The 17,049-nt window shown below is 35.6% G+C and overlaps 1 protein-coding gene across 6 annotated transcripts in view; it reads right to left on the minus strand.

Annotated features, from left to right (window-relative positions):
- Nucleotides 1-17,049, minus strand: part of NFXL1 (nuclear transcription factor, X-box binding like 1) — a 75,594-nt gene continuing 58,545 nt past the window's right edge. For 5 of the 6 annotated variants that reach the window (XM_045079707.1, XM_045079711.1, XM_045079710.1 and 2 more), the window contains exons 19-23: nucleotides 16,650-16,719; nucleotides 10,008-10,112; nucleotides 5,640-5,726; nucleotides 4,374-4,427; nucleotides 1-1,132 (exon numbers count right to left, since the gene is read on the minus strand). In XM_045079707.1, coding sequence (XP_044935642.1) covers nucleotides 959-1,132; nucleotides 4,374-4,427; nucleotides 5,640-5,726; nucleotides 10,008-10,112; nucleotides 16,650-16,719 — 490 coding nt within the window. In that variant the 3' untranslated portion in view covers nucleotides 1-958. Of the gene's footprint in view, nucleotides 1,133-4,373; nucleotides 4,428-5,639; nucleotides 5,727-10,007; nucleotides 10,113-16,649; nucleotides 16,720-17,049 lie in introns of those variants that run through there. The other variant, XR_006606704.1, reaches the window with a different exon arrangement.

A 17,049-nucleotide genomic window follows, 5' to 3' on the forward strand; every position in this document is an offset into this window, starting at 1 on the left:
TGTGGTATGAAAAATTTTAATGAAAACAATCATACAAAAATTAAATAGCAAAACCATTTAAAATGACAATTCCAACAGATTTGGCTTACTGATATTTCTCTATCAGCTTGTTTTCATAGGAACTGATTATTTCCAGCTGAAATCTACTTACAGGATCATGGTAAGAAGAAATGACAATAAGTATATAAAGCTCATTAAGCCCTGTGCTCAGTTTCTATTGCTCATAAATACCAGTTTTTCTTTTATTTTTACTCTGAAAAGACACATACAAGTTTTACAAAACATGCCAAACTTCAGTTAAATGCTTCTTACACAAGAAACAGCCACATGTGAGGAATCCAGCCCAGCATTTAAAAAAAAACAATTATATTTTCCTCTGAGGTACCTACTACATAAAAACTTATTTCAATAACTGATAAAAAATTCCTCACTAATAAACCAATTTTTGGAATCAAATTATATAGCTTTAGGTTACAGTTTAAGAGGTCTTTTAGAGAATAATTATTTTAAAGTACAAAGTTACATGATCAAGAAACCATGATCAAGAAAAGTACCTTTTAATAAGTAGCCAAAACATTGTGACATATTCCTTTTACTGCACATATGGCTCAATTTCATTTTAATTTTGCAAAAAGCAGAAAGAAAGTTGGTGTGAAATAGTGAGTGAGACAACTATGTTAACACAAGGAAGCACAATCAACTGACGTGTTATCCTGCCACAGGCTATGCCTTATGAGATATCTGACAATTTCAGTCATGCTTTCACTATTAAACAATGTTATATTGCCACTTCTAGTATGCTACTCAAGATAAAGCTTAAAATCTGTCCTAACAACAGCTGGAAGGGAATACAGAGATGAATGTGAGTATCTATGTTCTACAGTATACACTTCCTAATATTCCAGAGTGAATTACTTATCTAAATCCAATCTGAGGTATGTGACCAGATCAAAATTTCTTAAGCCACATCACGGGCTATGTACCATGCAAAAGCTAAAACTGCAACTGCACATGCTGGAAGGAGATAGTATTTGTATTTTTGCCATAGCGTAAGCTCAACGGTCACTTCATCTCTTTTCCTGTTCTTCTTCCGACGACCTTTCAGTCTGTTTTCAAAAGCCTCCAGTTCAGCCTAAATCAAAAACCAAAACAGTATCATTTTTATTAAAATCAATATACATTGACCTGAAATTTTCCACTAAGATGAAAATAAATCAATGTGCCAAATGTTTTTAATAGCATTGGTATATAGTAAATATATTGATTTGATTTAAAAAAAAAAATAACTCTCTCCATCATGGACTTGTATTCAACAAATTCAGAGTTTAGGTACGCAGAAAGGGAAATGGGGAGTAACAAAAGAGATTATTGCAGACCATAAGCCTGACTTTGACACTATTTATTTATTTACAGTTAGTTTTCTTTTTAAAGGTTTTATTTATTTGAGAGAGGGGGAGAACACAACTGGGGGTGGGAGGTGATAGGTGGGAGGGGCAGAAGGAGAGGGAGAAGCAGACCCCCTGTTAAGCAGGGAGCCTGGTGACAATGACAACCAGGGGACTTGATCCTAGGACCCTGAGATCAGGACACTTAACCAACTGAGTCATCTAGGCACCCCTGACACTATTTAAATATAGATACATCTGATTAAATCAGGGTGCCCTAAATACAGACATTAATTTTATACATCAACACCATTAATCTACTGAGTCTCTATAATACACAGCTTCTAGCAAGTGCCAAGAGATGTCCAGTGAGAATAAAAATACCTATAATTCTATTTTTTTACAATGCTGATAATAGACATTAATGGCTTGTTTGAAAGAAATTCAAGTGAGTAGGGAAAAAAAATCCTGCGAGATTATCTTTATCAAATATATTTAAAAATAGAGTAGAAATTCTTCAGTGGTGGGGCGCCTGGGTGGCTCAGTGGGTTAAGCCGCTGCCTTCGGCTCAGGTCATGATCTCAGAGTCCTGGGATCGAGTCCCGCATCGGGCTCTCTGCTCAGCGGAGAGCCTGCTTCTCTCTCTCTCTCTCTGCCTGCCTCTCCATCTACTTGTGATTTCTCTCTGTCAAATAAATAAATAAAATCTTTAAAAAAAAAAAAAAAAAAAAAAGAAATTCTTCAGTGGAAAATGCTTCGTGCTTTAAATCAAAATGACAATTTTAAAGAGTAGAATTCTATAAAAACTGGTCCTAAGAAAGGATAACTGGATGATACTTACTGTAAAATGTGGACTTTTATTCTACTGCCAAGAATTTACTTAACTTTATACAGGATAAGGTAACACGATACACTACAGTGCATTGGAACTAAAACATGATAGTCATCAACTGAAATATATATATAATATCCATGCAAGATTTTGTAATTGTTTATTTAACAGAAGGAAATATAAGTTAATATAAGTTAACCCTTAAGCAATGCAGGGGTGAGGGGTGCTGACCCCACACACAGCTGAAAATCCATATATAACTTTTGACTCCCCAAAAAGTTAACTACCAACAGCCTACTATTGACCAGAAAAGTCTCACCAGTAACAGTAGATTAACGTGTATTTTGTACGTTGTATGTATCACATACTGTGTTCTTACAATAAAGTAAGTTAGGGAAAAGAAAAACATTACTAAGAAAATCATAAGGAGGAGAAAACACATTTACAGGACTGTACTGGAGGAAGCTACATGTTGAAAAGAAGCTACATGTAAGTGGACCCCCACAGCTTAAACAGATTAAATCTGTCGTTCAAGGGTCAACTGTACAAACTTCAGTAAACACATCCATTATTTTGCTCATAACCACATTTGAAGATGCCCTAATCCAATACTTAATTTAACACATTCATTCTTCAATGAACCAAAATGTCAGAATATTTTCAAGCTGTTGCTGAAATAGAGAACAAGATCAATGCATTAAAAGTAGCCAAACTTGAGAACTGACACAGTAAAATAACTAATGCTTTAATAATGACCCACAGTCATCATTTATAGTTTATGTTCTATACACTCTGTTTAAAAGTTCAGTAAATAGGGAATATATTTAAAATTTCCACCCAAATAGTTTATAAAAAGGGAAAGAAGTTTTACCCTAAACTACTCCTAGTAAGTTTATCTCCCAGGATTCTAGTTAATCCATGTTTTAGTGAAGTAGCTCTGATAACTTACTTTGGAATATTAGGCAAATCAACTTTTTAAAACCATTTAACAGGGACGCCTGGATGGCTCAGTTGGTTAAGCAGCTGCCTTCGGCTCAGGTCATGATCCCAGCGTCCTGGGATTGAGTCCCACATCGGGCTCCTTGCTCAGCAGGGAGCCTGCTTCTGCCTCTGCCTGCCATTCTGTCTGCCTGTGCTGCTCTCTCCCCCCTCTCTCTCTGATAAATAAATAAAATCTTTATAAAAAAATAAAAAAATAAAACCATTTAACATCAGAGGTCATTTTAGCCCATGTTTATTGCTACCTAAATTGTTTCCAATGTCTTCCACTGAAGTCACACAAATTTCAATTTCCTCATTCAAAAGGCAGCAGTTTGCATATAATAATAAAACCTTCTTGCTAAGTATAAGTATCTCAAAATGCAAACTGACAAATAATTATATGTCACTATTAGAAAGTTAAACCACTCTTCGGAGTACATAATCAATATGGTATTTGAGCAAAGGGGGTATCAGGAATGTAGTTGTTATTTGCTATATAGCAAAGAACAGATAACAAGCCTGGATTTAAGAATCTAAAAGAGAAATAAGGCAATATATGGTTAAAGTAAATGCATTGGTTAAGAAACAAAACACTCCTTTTTACAGATAATCTGCAAGTCAGCAAAACAGAACTCAAATACTTTTAGGTGAGTGAAGACATGGGCTCCAGGAGATGCCTTAAAATGGAAGCTGCCGGGCACCTGGGTGGCTCAGTGGGTTAAAGCCTCTGCCTTCAGCTCGGGTCATGATCCCAAAGTCCTGGGATTGAGCTCTTTGCTCACAGGGAGCCTGCTTCCCCTTCTCTCTCTGCCTGCCTCTCTGCCTACTTGTGATCTCTCTCTCTCTCTGTCAAATAAATAAATAAATAAAATCTTAAAAAAAAAAAAAAAATGGAAGCTGCCACACTCCAACCCCCATCCACCAACCAAATATCACTGGAGAATGGATGAGACTGGCAAGGAATTAAATTTGGGAATATAGAAGATTTCACGCCTCTTCAAAGGCTCAGCATACTTGAGCTGAAGTGAGTGAGTGGCTAATTTTTGTTTTGTAGGAACTATACTATTTTCAGTCCGGGGAACAGCTGACTGGCTCCTGGTTTGTATGTGGAATAAACCTTGAGTTTGCATAAAAACTAACAATGATACAATGGATTAAATATTTTGTTTAGTTACCTGTTGTTTTCGTTTTTCTTCCTCGAGAGCAGCTTTGGCTTCTGCCTCTTTTATCTGTTTATAGATATTTAAAGGTTAATTAACACTGTAATCATCAAATTTTATTTAGAATTCTAACATCTTCTCACCCAGAATCCACTAACCCATAACAACTTTCGGTACCTTTATATTGGAAATTATCTAAAGACATGTAAATGTTATAGTGAGAGTGTTACCAAGGTTCTAACAGACTGTGAGATGAGGGGAGGGATAGTGTTAGCCTTTATATAAACATTTCAGCTTAACAACTTAATAGATATTAGATCACAATTCAAAGAGTTACAAAACTGCAAAATGAAATAGTGTTCAAATGGATTTTTTTTCTCTTGAGTTACCATACTAAGTCTATAATCAATTATTAAATACCACTCTTTTTCTAGAGTTGAAGTTGACCATTTTCTGTAAATGCCCTATCTGGAAGAGAATCCTCAGTGTTAAGCAAAGTCAAGAATTTATTCATCAGTTGGACTGATGGAAGGAAATAAGGATACTAGAGGTAACCCAAACAGCAAAGAACTCCAAAATCTTACTTTGTATTATTTTAACCTAACTTTCAGGAGGCTTACAGTAACATTACGATGGACAACTGTTTTAGAGCACACACACGAACTGGCACAAGGATAGAAAAAATGTAGCACAAACTAATGAGCACACCTGGGGATTCAAAATAGGCATAGAAGACGAGGCTTTCTTGGGGCACCTGGGTGGCTCAGTCTGTGAAGCATCTGCCTTCAGCTCAGGTCATGATCTTGGGGTCCTGGGATCAAGACCCCTATCAGGCTCCCTGCTCAGCGGGGAGTCTGCTTCTACCTCTCCTCTCCACTTATGCTCTCTCTCTCTCTCTCTCTAACAAATAAATCAATCTTAAAAAAGAAAAAAACTAGGTTTTCTTTCAAAAGCAAAAAAAGATGAGATTTTGAGTTCCTTGTAATAAGCACATAAAGTAATGCACAAAATAAATAGGAAAAGGCCATTAATTGGCACATTAAAAATGACATTTGTGGGCACTTGGGTGGCTCAGCTGGTTAAGCATCTGACTCCTGATTTCTTCTCGGGTTGTGATCTCAGGGTTGTGAAATTGAGCCCTGCGTTGGTCTCTGCACTCAGTGGGGAGTCAGCTTGAGATTTTCCCTCTCCCTCTGCCCCTCCTCCCAACAACCCCAAGCTCGCTACACCCTCTCTCTAAAATAAATAAATCTTTAAAAAAAAAAAAAAAAATGACATTACCTCAGATGCTTTCCGCTTCATTTCCTTGCATGTCGCGTCACATTCTATTGAAATCTGATTTTCTCGTACTTTGTTGCATTGCAATTCCTACAAATAACATTTTTAAAAATTTGACTTTAAAATGTCTTTCCCTCAGAGTCCTAACTGTATGTCATAAAAAAGCAAAATATCTGACAGCTTAAGGTTATGCATATTATTTAAAAGTCATGTTCATGAATATTTAATGATGATATGGTTACAAGCATTAAATGTCTTGATTCAAACAGTGATCATTCCTTTATTTCCTCCTAACCAGAAAGAAGTGAATATCATAAAATTAAATTATGAGTTAAAATTAAATTAAGAGTCACTATCAACCCAGCGTCAATCTCCTTTTCATTCTTTCTTTTTCTTTATTGTTTTGTGCTATAAAATGCTTCAGAATAGTGCCAACCAATGCAGCTTTCTGAGACAATAAACTGTTCTGTATCTCTGCTATCCAACAGAGGAACACTGACTCCACATGGCTAATGAAAACTCAAAATGTGGCCAGTGAAATCGAGGAACTGAATATTTACTACTATTTCATGTTGATTCATTAAAATTCAAATTTAAATAGCTGCATATGGGCCAACAGGTACATGCTAATGTGCTCAACATCATTAACTGCCAGGAAAATGCAAATCTAAACCACAATGAGATCATCAACCCACAACTGTTAGAATAACTATAATTGAAAAGCCAATAGATAACGAATGTTAACAAGAATATAGGAAAAAAAAAAAAAAGAAATCTTGGACAGCGTTGTTGGGAATGTAAATTGGTATTGCCAGTATGAAAAACAGTATGGGGGCTTCTTAAAAAAATGTCAAGTAGATCTAGTAGTATAGGTTCTAGCAGTCTTGCTCCCAGATATATATCCAGGAAATGAGAAGAGTATCTAAGAAATCTCTGTGCTCCAATGCTCACTGCATCATTATTCACAATAGTCAAGATATGGAAACAAGGTATGTGTCCATCAGTGGATAAACGGATGAAGAAAACATGATCTGCCCACCTATCAACCTGTAGTGGAATATTATTCAGCCATAAAAAAGCTGGAAATCCTGCCATTTAGAGAACATGGATGAACATGGAGACAAGCGAGTAAGTAAAATAAGACAGATACAGATACACAAATATTGTATGATCTTACTAATATGTGGAATCTAAAAAATTAGAACTTAGAAAAGCTAAGAAGGGAATGGAGATTGCCAGGAGCTTGCGGCAAGGTGACATGTGGAGAAACTGGTCACTGGGTATAAATTTTCAGTGATAAAATAAGTCTTAAGTTCTGAGGAATCTAATATACAGCACGCTTGCTATAGTTAATAATATTGTATTATATACCTTAAATTTGCTATGAGAGTAGGATGTGTTCTCACCAAGAACTGGTAATCAGGTGTTAAATGCTAATTAGCTTGATTGCTGTAATCATTTCAGTGTATGTATAGACAATCATCACATTTGCATCTTAAATATATACAATTTTTGTCAACTGTGCATCAATAAAACTAAAAAATATTCAAATAAATAAACAGCCACATGTGGCTAATGGCTACCAACTCATGCAGTTCTAGAGAATTTTCTGGAGAGCTACAAACTTTCCTCTCAATCATTTAATTTTTTAAGAAGTTTTAAAATTTTAAAAATTGGTCTAAATCTTATGTTTGCACTTCAATATCTCCTTAATGAAACAATAAAAACCGTATCTACTCTTTTCTTGATGATGTGACATCAATCCTATAATCAATTTGTGAACTACTCGAATAAGTGGTCCTTATTTTAAAGTCCTAGAATTTGCCTAGATGTTTTAGCTACCTTTTTTTGCTGCCAGATATCACTTTTGCTCTAAGTGTACCTATCTGTATCAATTTCTCCTTTCTTACCACACTCTCAGATACTAACTGTTTTTAGTTCAAATTTACCAGAGTTAAGATATGTGATCATCAAATCCTAATGAGCAAATATACTTTCATGAAAACACTTTATAGCATGGAATTTTATTACTTAAGAGTTTTTTCCCCCACTTCAGTTCTTCATTTTTGGTAAACAGAGTCCTCCATGGACAGTCCAGACAAAGGAACAATAATATATACAAGTATAGACAATAAATAATGTATTTGCAGATATTAAGTCGATCAGCCTGGAAGAATGAACCCACCCTCCCTCATTCAAAAGGTATTTATAAGAGCACCTATTACATGCAAAGCACTGTGCTAGGGACAAGGGACACAATAAGAAAAATAATATAGTAATGGAAGCAGTAAATGAATACAACAGCAGCTATTATTTATTAAACATAATAATCACTGTACTAAATGCTACGTAAGCATTACCTCTTTCATTCCTTTCAATAAATCTATGTATAAACTCTATTTTAGGATGAGAAAACAAGGTTAAAGACATCCTTAGAATCACAAAGCTTTTAGTCATGAACCTAGAATAAAGAAAACCAAGGAGAAACAGCATCAAAGTCTTCCCAAGAGTCAGGGGAAGGAAGACCTTCCCAAACAAGGAAATGCTAGCACTAAGTACTAGAGCAGGGTTCTAGTAAACAGAACAGTAAAGGGGAAAAACTTTGCGTTTTACAGGACAGAATGTCTACATTGCCACAGATCAGAGGGGCGTATATCATACGTGTTAGGGCACGTAAGTAACAGAATCATAGAGACAACTGCTAGGCAAAGGTACCATCTCAGAATCCCTTGAATGTCAAGCCTGCATGTGCATACGTGTTTCTTTTAAATGTGTATTTCTTCCCACAGGTGATGAAGAACCACTGAAAAACTTAGATTAGGGATGTAGTATGTTTGGAAGCAAGGAAATCTGTTATAAAGCTATTCTTAAAGTCTAAGAATGAGCTGTTGCCAAAGTTCTAGTGGGTGGCAATCTGCACTTGGATAATAACATGAAATGAGAGAAAATCTGAGAGATATCTCTAATTAAAAGTGGCTTGACTAAGCACTGATTTTCACATAAAGATGGTCCAATTTAGGAGCACCTGGGTGGCTTAGTTGGTTAAGCATCTGCCCTCGGCTCAGGTCATGGTTCCTGAGTCCTGATATAGAGTCTCGCACTGGGCTCCCTGCTCAGACCTCTGGCCTTCACCCTGCATGTGCTCTCTCTTTATCTCTTGGATAAATAAATAAAATCTTAAAAAAACAAAAACAAAGAAAAAAATGTGGTCCAATTTAAGTATCTAAAACCCATGGACTCAATTCCAGAAGAGGTCAGGCCTACACATTTAAATTAAGAAGTCACTACCCCAGGAAGTGGATAGTAGGAGCTGTGAAAATAAGTGAAAAGCAAAAATCCTCAGTAAAAGCTAAAGATTCTCAAATATTTGTTGGATGGATGAATATAAGAGAGAATTTAAAGAAAAGAAAAAAGACTAGCTTTAGGGGATGACTGTAAGAACATGAAGAAAAAAAGGTGCTGCAACTTCAACCAACACAAAAAACATCAGAAGTTGACAGTGTGAACACGGAAGTCAAGGAAAAGGAGAACTGAAAACAAACCACTCAGCCACCGACACTGAACAACACTGAGATTTCCTTTGGAAGCTTACATGAACAGTGGCAGTTTGCCTCCGCCAAGCTTACTTTTTCTTTTTCTATTTTTTAAAGATTTTATTTATTTATTCGACAGAGAGAGAGATCGCAAGTAGGCAGAGATAGAGGGGGAAGGAGGTTCCCTGCTGAGCAGAGAGCCTGATGCGGGGCTCGATCCCAGGACCCTGAGATCATGACCTGAGCCAAAGGCAGAGGCTTAACCCACTGAGCCACCCAAGCGCCCCATCGCTGACCTTTCCAGTAGTTAGTGTTGTCCTCTTACTCTTTCATCACTACTATTTTATTTTTTTACCACTATTTTATATTAAAGTGAATTCTCTCCAAGTTTGTTATTTTCTAACATTATAAGGCTACGCATGTGAAGTCTCTTTAAGGCTATGTTTTCACAACTTAATACTGATGGCAAAAACTATTTCATAAACAAGAGCAACAAAGGTTAATTCCAGACCATTTCTTAAACCATGAAACTCACTGTATTACTCACATTGTGTTTCTTATACAAAGACCTCAAATCTCGAGCATATTGATTCTATCCAAAAAGGGGCACTGAACTTGATTCCAATACAAGACAAAGTTCTTTTATGAATAAATTACAGAAAACTGGATTGCCAAACAAAGCCAATTTTTAAAATATTTACAGAAATATATAGGCTAACAATAAAATGATTCTAAAAAATAAGACCTTGAAATTCAAAAGGCAAAAAGCCAAAGAACTACCAAAACACAAAGAAAATTTTTACATAAAAAAGTATTTTCAATAACTTAAAACATTTACCTTCTTTATTCTTTTACAAGGACATCTAAGTTTCACCTTCTGGTTGCAATTAAAGGGACATTCACCAGGATGACACATCTCTTTGCATCTGTGACCACAAGGAAGCTACAATAAAATCAAAATAAGGCAATTACATATTTACATTCTAATCAGACTCTGCAAATTCCCTTTCTTCCAACAACTATTTTAAGAGATAGTCTATTATAATAGGGTCAATCAACCCTCAATAATCATCTAATTTTTAACTTTTTTCTTTTAGATATAAATTACTTTAATTACACAGAAATGTTAAATATTCTCCCCAGTTCCACTCCAAGAGTGTATCTTACTTAGAACACTACTGTGGCTAGTTACAGCCATGTGACTATGTTCTGGCCAATGGAATTCAAGCATAAGTGCTTTTGTACCTTAAAGCATTTTGAGACCACACATCCATGTTCTTCCCTTCTCAGTGTGCTTTGAGGTAACATGTAAACCAACAATGGAAACCATGTGTCAAAGAGAAGCAGCGTTCCCTGGCTTACTTGGGTTCCTGAATGACTACCTGGAGTACATGACAACACATCTACCTTGCATGGTTATACGAGAAAGAAAAAACTTCCTTGCTCTTAAGGCACTGTATGATAACACAACTGCTTAGCCTTTTACTCTAAATCATTTCTCTTCGCCACTACATATCAAAACTTATTATAGAGGCAGCCAAACCACTCAGTAACTGCCAAGATGTCTACATGCTCCTGTCTACTTATTTACTATCTTCTTATCCAGTCAAGCTTTCAGATGAAATGTTCTGACCTTCTTTGTATTCAAATGTTATCCAAACTTCAAGAAATGGCTCAAATCACCATAAAAGCATGATAGGAATTTGTCTATATTTAAACAAATAATACTAACTATGTAAGAAATATATTTCTAAACCATTGTGACATTGCTTATATGGTCTTAAAGTTTAAAAAAAAAAAGTTTGGACACCTCATAGTTATGTGTCTCTCTAATCACACTGGTTACTGGTTAAATTCCAAAGAGGCTGCTTGGACCTGAAGCCCAGCTTCCCTCTTTACCAACTGTGAAACCCTAGGCAAGTCTCCTGACTTTTCTGTGCTTCACATATAAAACCGGGAAGAATAACAGATTTTGCATAGCTGTCGTGAGGATTAAATGTGCTCGATATATTTAGCTATTTAATAAAATATTTAGCTATATAAAATAATAAGTTAGTGGAGGACAATGGTCTTCTATTTCTTTGTATCTCTTATACTCATTAACAAAGACACCTTATAAATAGTGGGCACCATAATAAACATTTGAATTCTCCAACTTTTGATCTTTATGATTCTGCAGATTGATCCTTCTAACTATCAACTTTACTCACCCCCAAAAAATTCTTACATTTTTTCCATTGCCTTTAGTGTCTCTCTAGTGTGCAATTAGATTTCTTGCTCTTTCATTTTGAACTGAGACATACCAAAACTCAATTTGGACACTCAGACTACATTTTCATCAATCCCATCGTAGGGCTGAGCTGCTGGAATGAGTTCCACACTAGCATTCCTGGACCACTTCAGTTTTGTTTCTCTCTATACCTACCAAGGCCCCTAACACTGCTTAATAAGCTCAATATGTTTTACTACCAAATACCTGCCTCACAGAGCTGTTTAAAGTCTTTCCTGTCTCTTCAACATCATTCCCACCTTCACTCCTGCTAGTGCCTCTAGCCTGACTTCATGAAAAAGACAAAACATTTAGCATCAGCTGACCACCTGGCCTCTCTGCTCAAAACATGTATCTGTAGCCTCTTGTTCTTTCTTTAATCTGCGAGGTAATTACATCAGTCATCTTCTCTAAAAGTTACTAACCAATCTACTTTCAATCAATAATTCTTTTTTAAAAACATTTTATTTTATTTATTTGACAGAGATCACAAGTAGGCAGAGAGACAGAGAGGGGGAAGCAGGGTCCCCGCTGAGCAGAGAGCCCAATGTAGGGCTCAGTCCCAGCACCCTGGGATCATGACCTGAGCTGAAGAAGGCAGAGGCTTAACCCACTGAGCCACCCAGGCGTCCCTTCAATCAATAATTCTAAAGGGGAACGTGAATAGGGAAGACTATCACAATCAATAAAGATCTTTCTGAATTACATAGAATCGTGGCTATAAAGTTCTATCTCTTCAGTGTGTTGGGGGTTGATGAAAAGCTTAAAATCACTGCTCTGGATATTTTATCTTTCTGCCTCCTAAAAGACCTCACGGTCACTCTTCACAATTTCACTACCATCCTGAAAGTCTCTATCTTCAAAATGTATCTCTTTTCTCTGAATACTGCATTTGGTCTTGTTACCCCATCTAACAATTCTTCCATGAATCTCCAAGCGTTTCACCTTCATTGCTGGTTAGAAGATATAGAAGACACAAATTGGGATGGCCGCGGGGCTCATCACAATTTTCTCATGGCCATGGCTATGTTATCAGTTCTAGTCTTCTGTCTGTCACTGCCTATACCAAGGGAGCCCCTCGACTTAAAGGGACCAATCAGATTTTCTCTTCTGATAATGTGAAAACTAAAAAGGAAGAGTTGGTGGTTTGAACAGTCATCTTAGTAGAGGGTGCCCTGAGCTCCTGTTGGCAATGCCCTGGGGGCTGCTCAGATCTTGTCCTTCCTGAAGTTTGCTGTACAGCATTTCCTTCAGAGTCTATGAACTGGTCTCCAATATCCTCTGAACGTATTTTCTTTTTGTGATAAGTTAATGTAACTGATTACTCTAGCCTGCAAGGAGAACTGAAACTCCTCCAGAAGGATACTGTGCTAGCATCCAATACATGTCTCACAGACAAAAGTAATGCCATTAATTCTGAAAAAGTATTAAAAATCACTAGTAATCAGGAAAATGTAAATAAAAATCACGAGATGTCACAAGACCGGGAAAAATTTAAAACTCTGACAATACCAAATGTTGGCAAGGATATGCTATGACAGGAACTTTAAAATACTAGTGGTAAATTAGAAAATTTACTGATAGTAAGTTGTACAATTTTGGAAATCAATATGACATTAGTTGAAATTATACATTCCTTATGACCACGCACCACTATATGCCTAGAGAAATCTATACATGCATATATTAGAATGCACAAACAAGAATGTTCACAGCAGTATTCTGGAATTGGAAAAAACTCGTATCTACCCATTATAAGGCAAATACAATAAACCACAGTATCCTCGTACAATGGAAATAAGACTACAGCCACATGCAATAAACACGACAAACAAAATGGAGAACAAACTAAGGTCACAAAAGTTCATACTTTTGAACTTTAAATATAAAATTAAGCCAACAAGATCATTTTCAGATACCAGCAAGGAAATAATTACTATAAAAGGCAGATGGAGGTAAAATATAGGATAGAAGGGGTGGGGGGACCAAAGCCAGACAAGGACTTTGTTAGCTTCTGAGATGCAGCAATACTATATTTTTGGACCTGTGTGGAGTTTATGGTGTTGACTTTCTAACTACTTGTTAAACTGTTCAGATACGTATTATGTGCTTTTGAGTAGGTGGTGATTTCACTGTTTAAAAAAACCAGGTGTGCAAGTATGTGTTATCTCAAAAGGCAGCTTATATTCTGACAGAGCTGAAAAGCAGTTCCAAAGGAGGCTGATTAAAATGCATAATCTATAATGACTATATCTTCATTTCAGAGGTAATGAAGTTTTTCTAAAACCAAAAAAAACAGAGGTTTTCCTAAAACATCCAACCTTGATATTCATTTAAAGATGAGATGTCCTACTCTTTCCACTCAATGTGGGACGGTCTTCTTGTACTCTACTCAGTCCTTAAGATCATTCTATTTATACCTGCATATGTCATTTCAAATGCCTTCCCCATAACTAATACTGTCTAGTTCAAAATGTTCCATTTTAATCCCAGTTTAAAAAGCTCTTTAAGGGGCGCCTGGGTGGCTCAGTGGGTTGGGTCTCTGCCTTTGGCTCAGGTCATGATCTCAGGGTCCTGGGATCGAGCCCCGCATCGGGCTCCCTGCTCAGCGGGGAGCCTGCTTGCCCCTCTCTCTCTGCCTCTCTGCCTACTTGTGGTCTCTGTCAAATAAATAAATAAAATCTTTAAAAAATAAATAAATAAATAAATAAAATAAAAAGCTCTTTAAAAATAATTAAAGAAAGCTTGCAAAACAACACTGTTTATGGATAAATACCCATCCTACCATCACCACAGCTAGCACACATATAGCACTCACTATATACTAAGATTTACATGATCTTAACTCATTAATGCTCAGCACTCAGAAGTGAGTATTACTTTTATACATAAACAATTTGAGTTAAAGACACATTAAACAATTTGCTCAAGTAAAAAACAGAAAAGCTTCACAGGGCTAATAAAACCAAATTCAGAAATAATTTTTAAAAGTAGAATTGTATATGTGGGGCACAGTTTAAACGTACAGTTCTAAATGGTATCTTTATATTTTCTTTTTGTTAAATTCAAACCAGACCAGAAGATAGAGGAAGTGTACATCAGAGAATCAGTGGAGCTCAAGGGATATGTCTATACCACTTCAACAGTTCAGTTTCATTCACATTCAATAAAAACATTTACCAGCTGCCTAATGTGTACAAACAGGGAACAGGATACAAGGGACTGGATACAAGGATGAATATGACATAGGCCCTGCCCCCAAGAAATCTATAGGATGGGGGAGGGAAGAGAAAGTAAATGAGAATTTATCAGTCGGTCAGAATTTATCATAATCCCATACCTTAACTCCAAGTACACAAGATATCTATTGAGGAAAAAAAAAAAAAGATATCTACTACAAATTCGAAGTGACATAGTTCTTGGTTGATCCCAAGCATGACTTGATTCTATAGCTTAGTGGATCTCAAAACTGTGATGCCAGACAAACAATATCACTATTACATGTCAAATTAGAAATGCAAATTCTTGGGCCCCTACTCCAGGCTCTCAAAATCAGAAACTCTGGGGCAGGGTCCGTTAATCTGTTTTAAGAAGCCGTTGAACTGTTGAGAACTACTGCTGTACCCTTACCAATGTCCAGAGGCCATAAACTAGAATAAGTTCTATGAGACACCAGGATATTCACCTGGCCACTCTTAGACTACTTCAAACTGTAACAGCTACTTAAATTCTTCCCAAACTAAGGCTATTAATGTCAAGAGAGCCCAAGGAGACTCTAGTAATACTCTAGTAATTAAAAAAAAAAAAAAAGTAATAGGCTCCAGACTGGCACAGAATCCAAAAATCATGAGCATGGAAAACAAATTTTTAAAAAAACATGATCACCCATCTAGTCCCAACAAATGTCGTAACCTTATCACAACTGAATCATAGTCAAGGAAATGCTAAACTGCAAATTAACAATCCCTAAATTTAATTTTGTTATTTCTAACTACAATCTCATACCAAGTTACGGACTCAGATTAAAAATGTGACAGTCTCAACCACTTATTACCTGGAATCTTAATTTGGGTAGAAGAAAATTTATTTTAACATGGAAAAAGTCAGGATTTGAAGAAATCAGAAAATTAAATTTGAAATATCCCAATGCCCGTAGTTTCACTTATATAACAAAGACAGGGTTATTAAATATAACCATCTATTGCTTGAAATGGTCTTTTTATAATCTTACATAACTTTTAAAATATTCAAGTTCAATTTCCAATAGTTCTTAAACAGAAATCCATAAAAAGCATCAAAAGTTTTAGTTAAAAGAAAATATTGTTAACAAAAAGGCATATCATGCATTTAATTTCTGTTTTTATTTAACCAAAGAGAATGACTATTATATTTACGGCTTTGTCGTCATCTTTCCCTGACTCTAAATAGGATGAGAAACAGATAAGTGCAAAAAAAAGCAAATAATTAAAATAAAAGTGGTACTATTAGTACATCTGTAAGTCAGAAGGATTCCTTTATAAATGTCCAAACAAATCAAATAATTGTCACTACCATACCTCCAACAAAAAAGGAATACTCTGACTTTTAAATTGACCAATTATAAGCAAACAAACAAATAAATAAATAAGCTGACCAATTATGGATGGTTTCTCAAATTATCACCAAGATAAATCACCAGTGAATTTTTACCTTTTTACTCTGAACAAGTTTTCTGAACTATTTTTGACACTTTTAGTACTAATACAATGCATTATAAGCATGAGAATTTTTAAAAATAAAACTATATATAATTATTTATATTAATTCAAGATAATAATAATCTTTAAAGTTCACACACACACACACACAAATACACTTTTTATATAACCTACTATGGATTTACTGTCTAACTGCCTATAACCTACACAGTTCTTCATCTATTTCTATTTGGGGGGAGGGATAAGTATTAGGTCAAAACTTTATCATATAAAGTACATAAGATACCTTTAAAACTTTTGGGGTATTAGAACCCCAAAATTTCATAAAGAGATGTACATCTACAGTTAGTGTGTATTACATTTTTATAGACATCAATCACATTTTCCTCCCTGCACCCAACATTTCTAGCATGTTCAGAAAAGACCTGATATAAGAAGACCAAGAAGAAAAGAGAAAATCCAAGAGAAACAAGACCTAAGAAATACAGCTTAAAAGGGTTCTATTAAAGCTTACCTCTTTAGGACACTGATTTTTGCAACAACTAAGGAGGTTCTTTTCATTTACATCAGCTGTGGTTATTTTTCTAAAAATAAGAGGAAGTTTTGATGACATTCAAACCGAAGTCCATTTTATAGATTACCTCTCTAAAAATAATTTCAAACATGTCCATAAAATTGCTTACTTATTTTATTTTTTCTTGAAAAATATTTTAATTGTGTATCTTCTGTAACAACTGTCTTAATTACTTACCTGGTCTGATATCTGAAACCTTCCAGCCCTTTATCTATTACCAACATATTAAATGCCAAAAGGGCAATTACTGCAAACAGGAAGTATAAAACACACACAAAATATCATCTGTGCCTGGCCTTAATAATTTATGCTATTAAGGGGCACCTGGGTGGCTCAGTCC

The sequence above is a fragment of the Mustela putorius genome, unplaced genomic scaffold (genome assembly GCF_011764305.1).
Source record: "Mustela putorius furo isolate JIRA1106 unplaced genomic scaffold, ASM1176430v1.1 tig00000430_pilon_pilon_pilon, whole genome shotgun sequence".
In the NCBI taxonomy this organism is placed as follows: domain Eukaryota; kingdom Metazoa; phylum Chordata; class Mammalia; order Carnivora; family Mustelidae; genus Mustela; species Mustela putorius.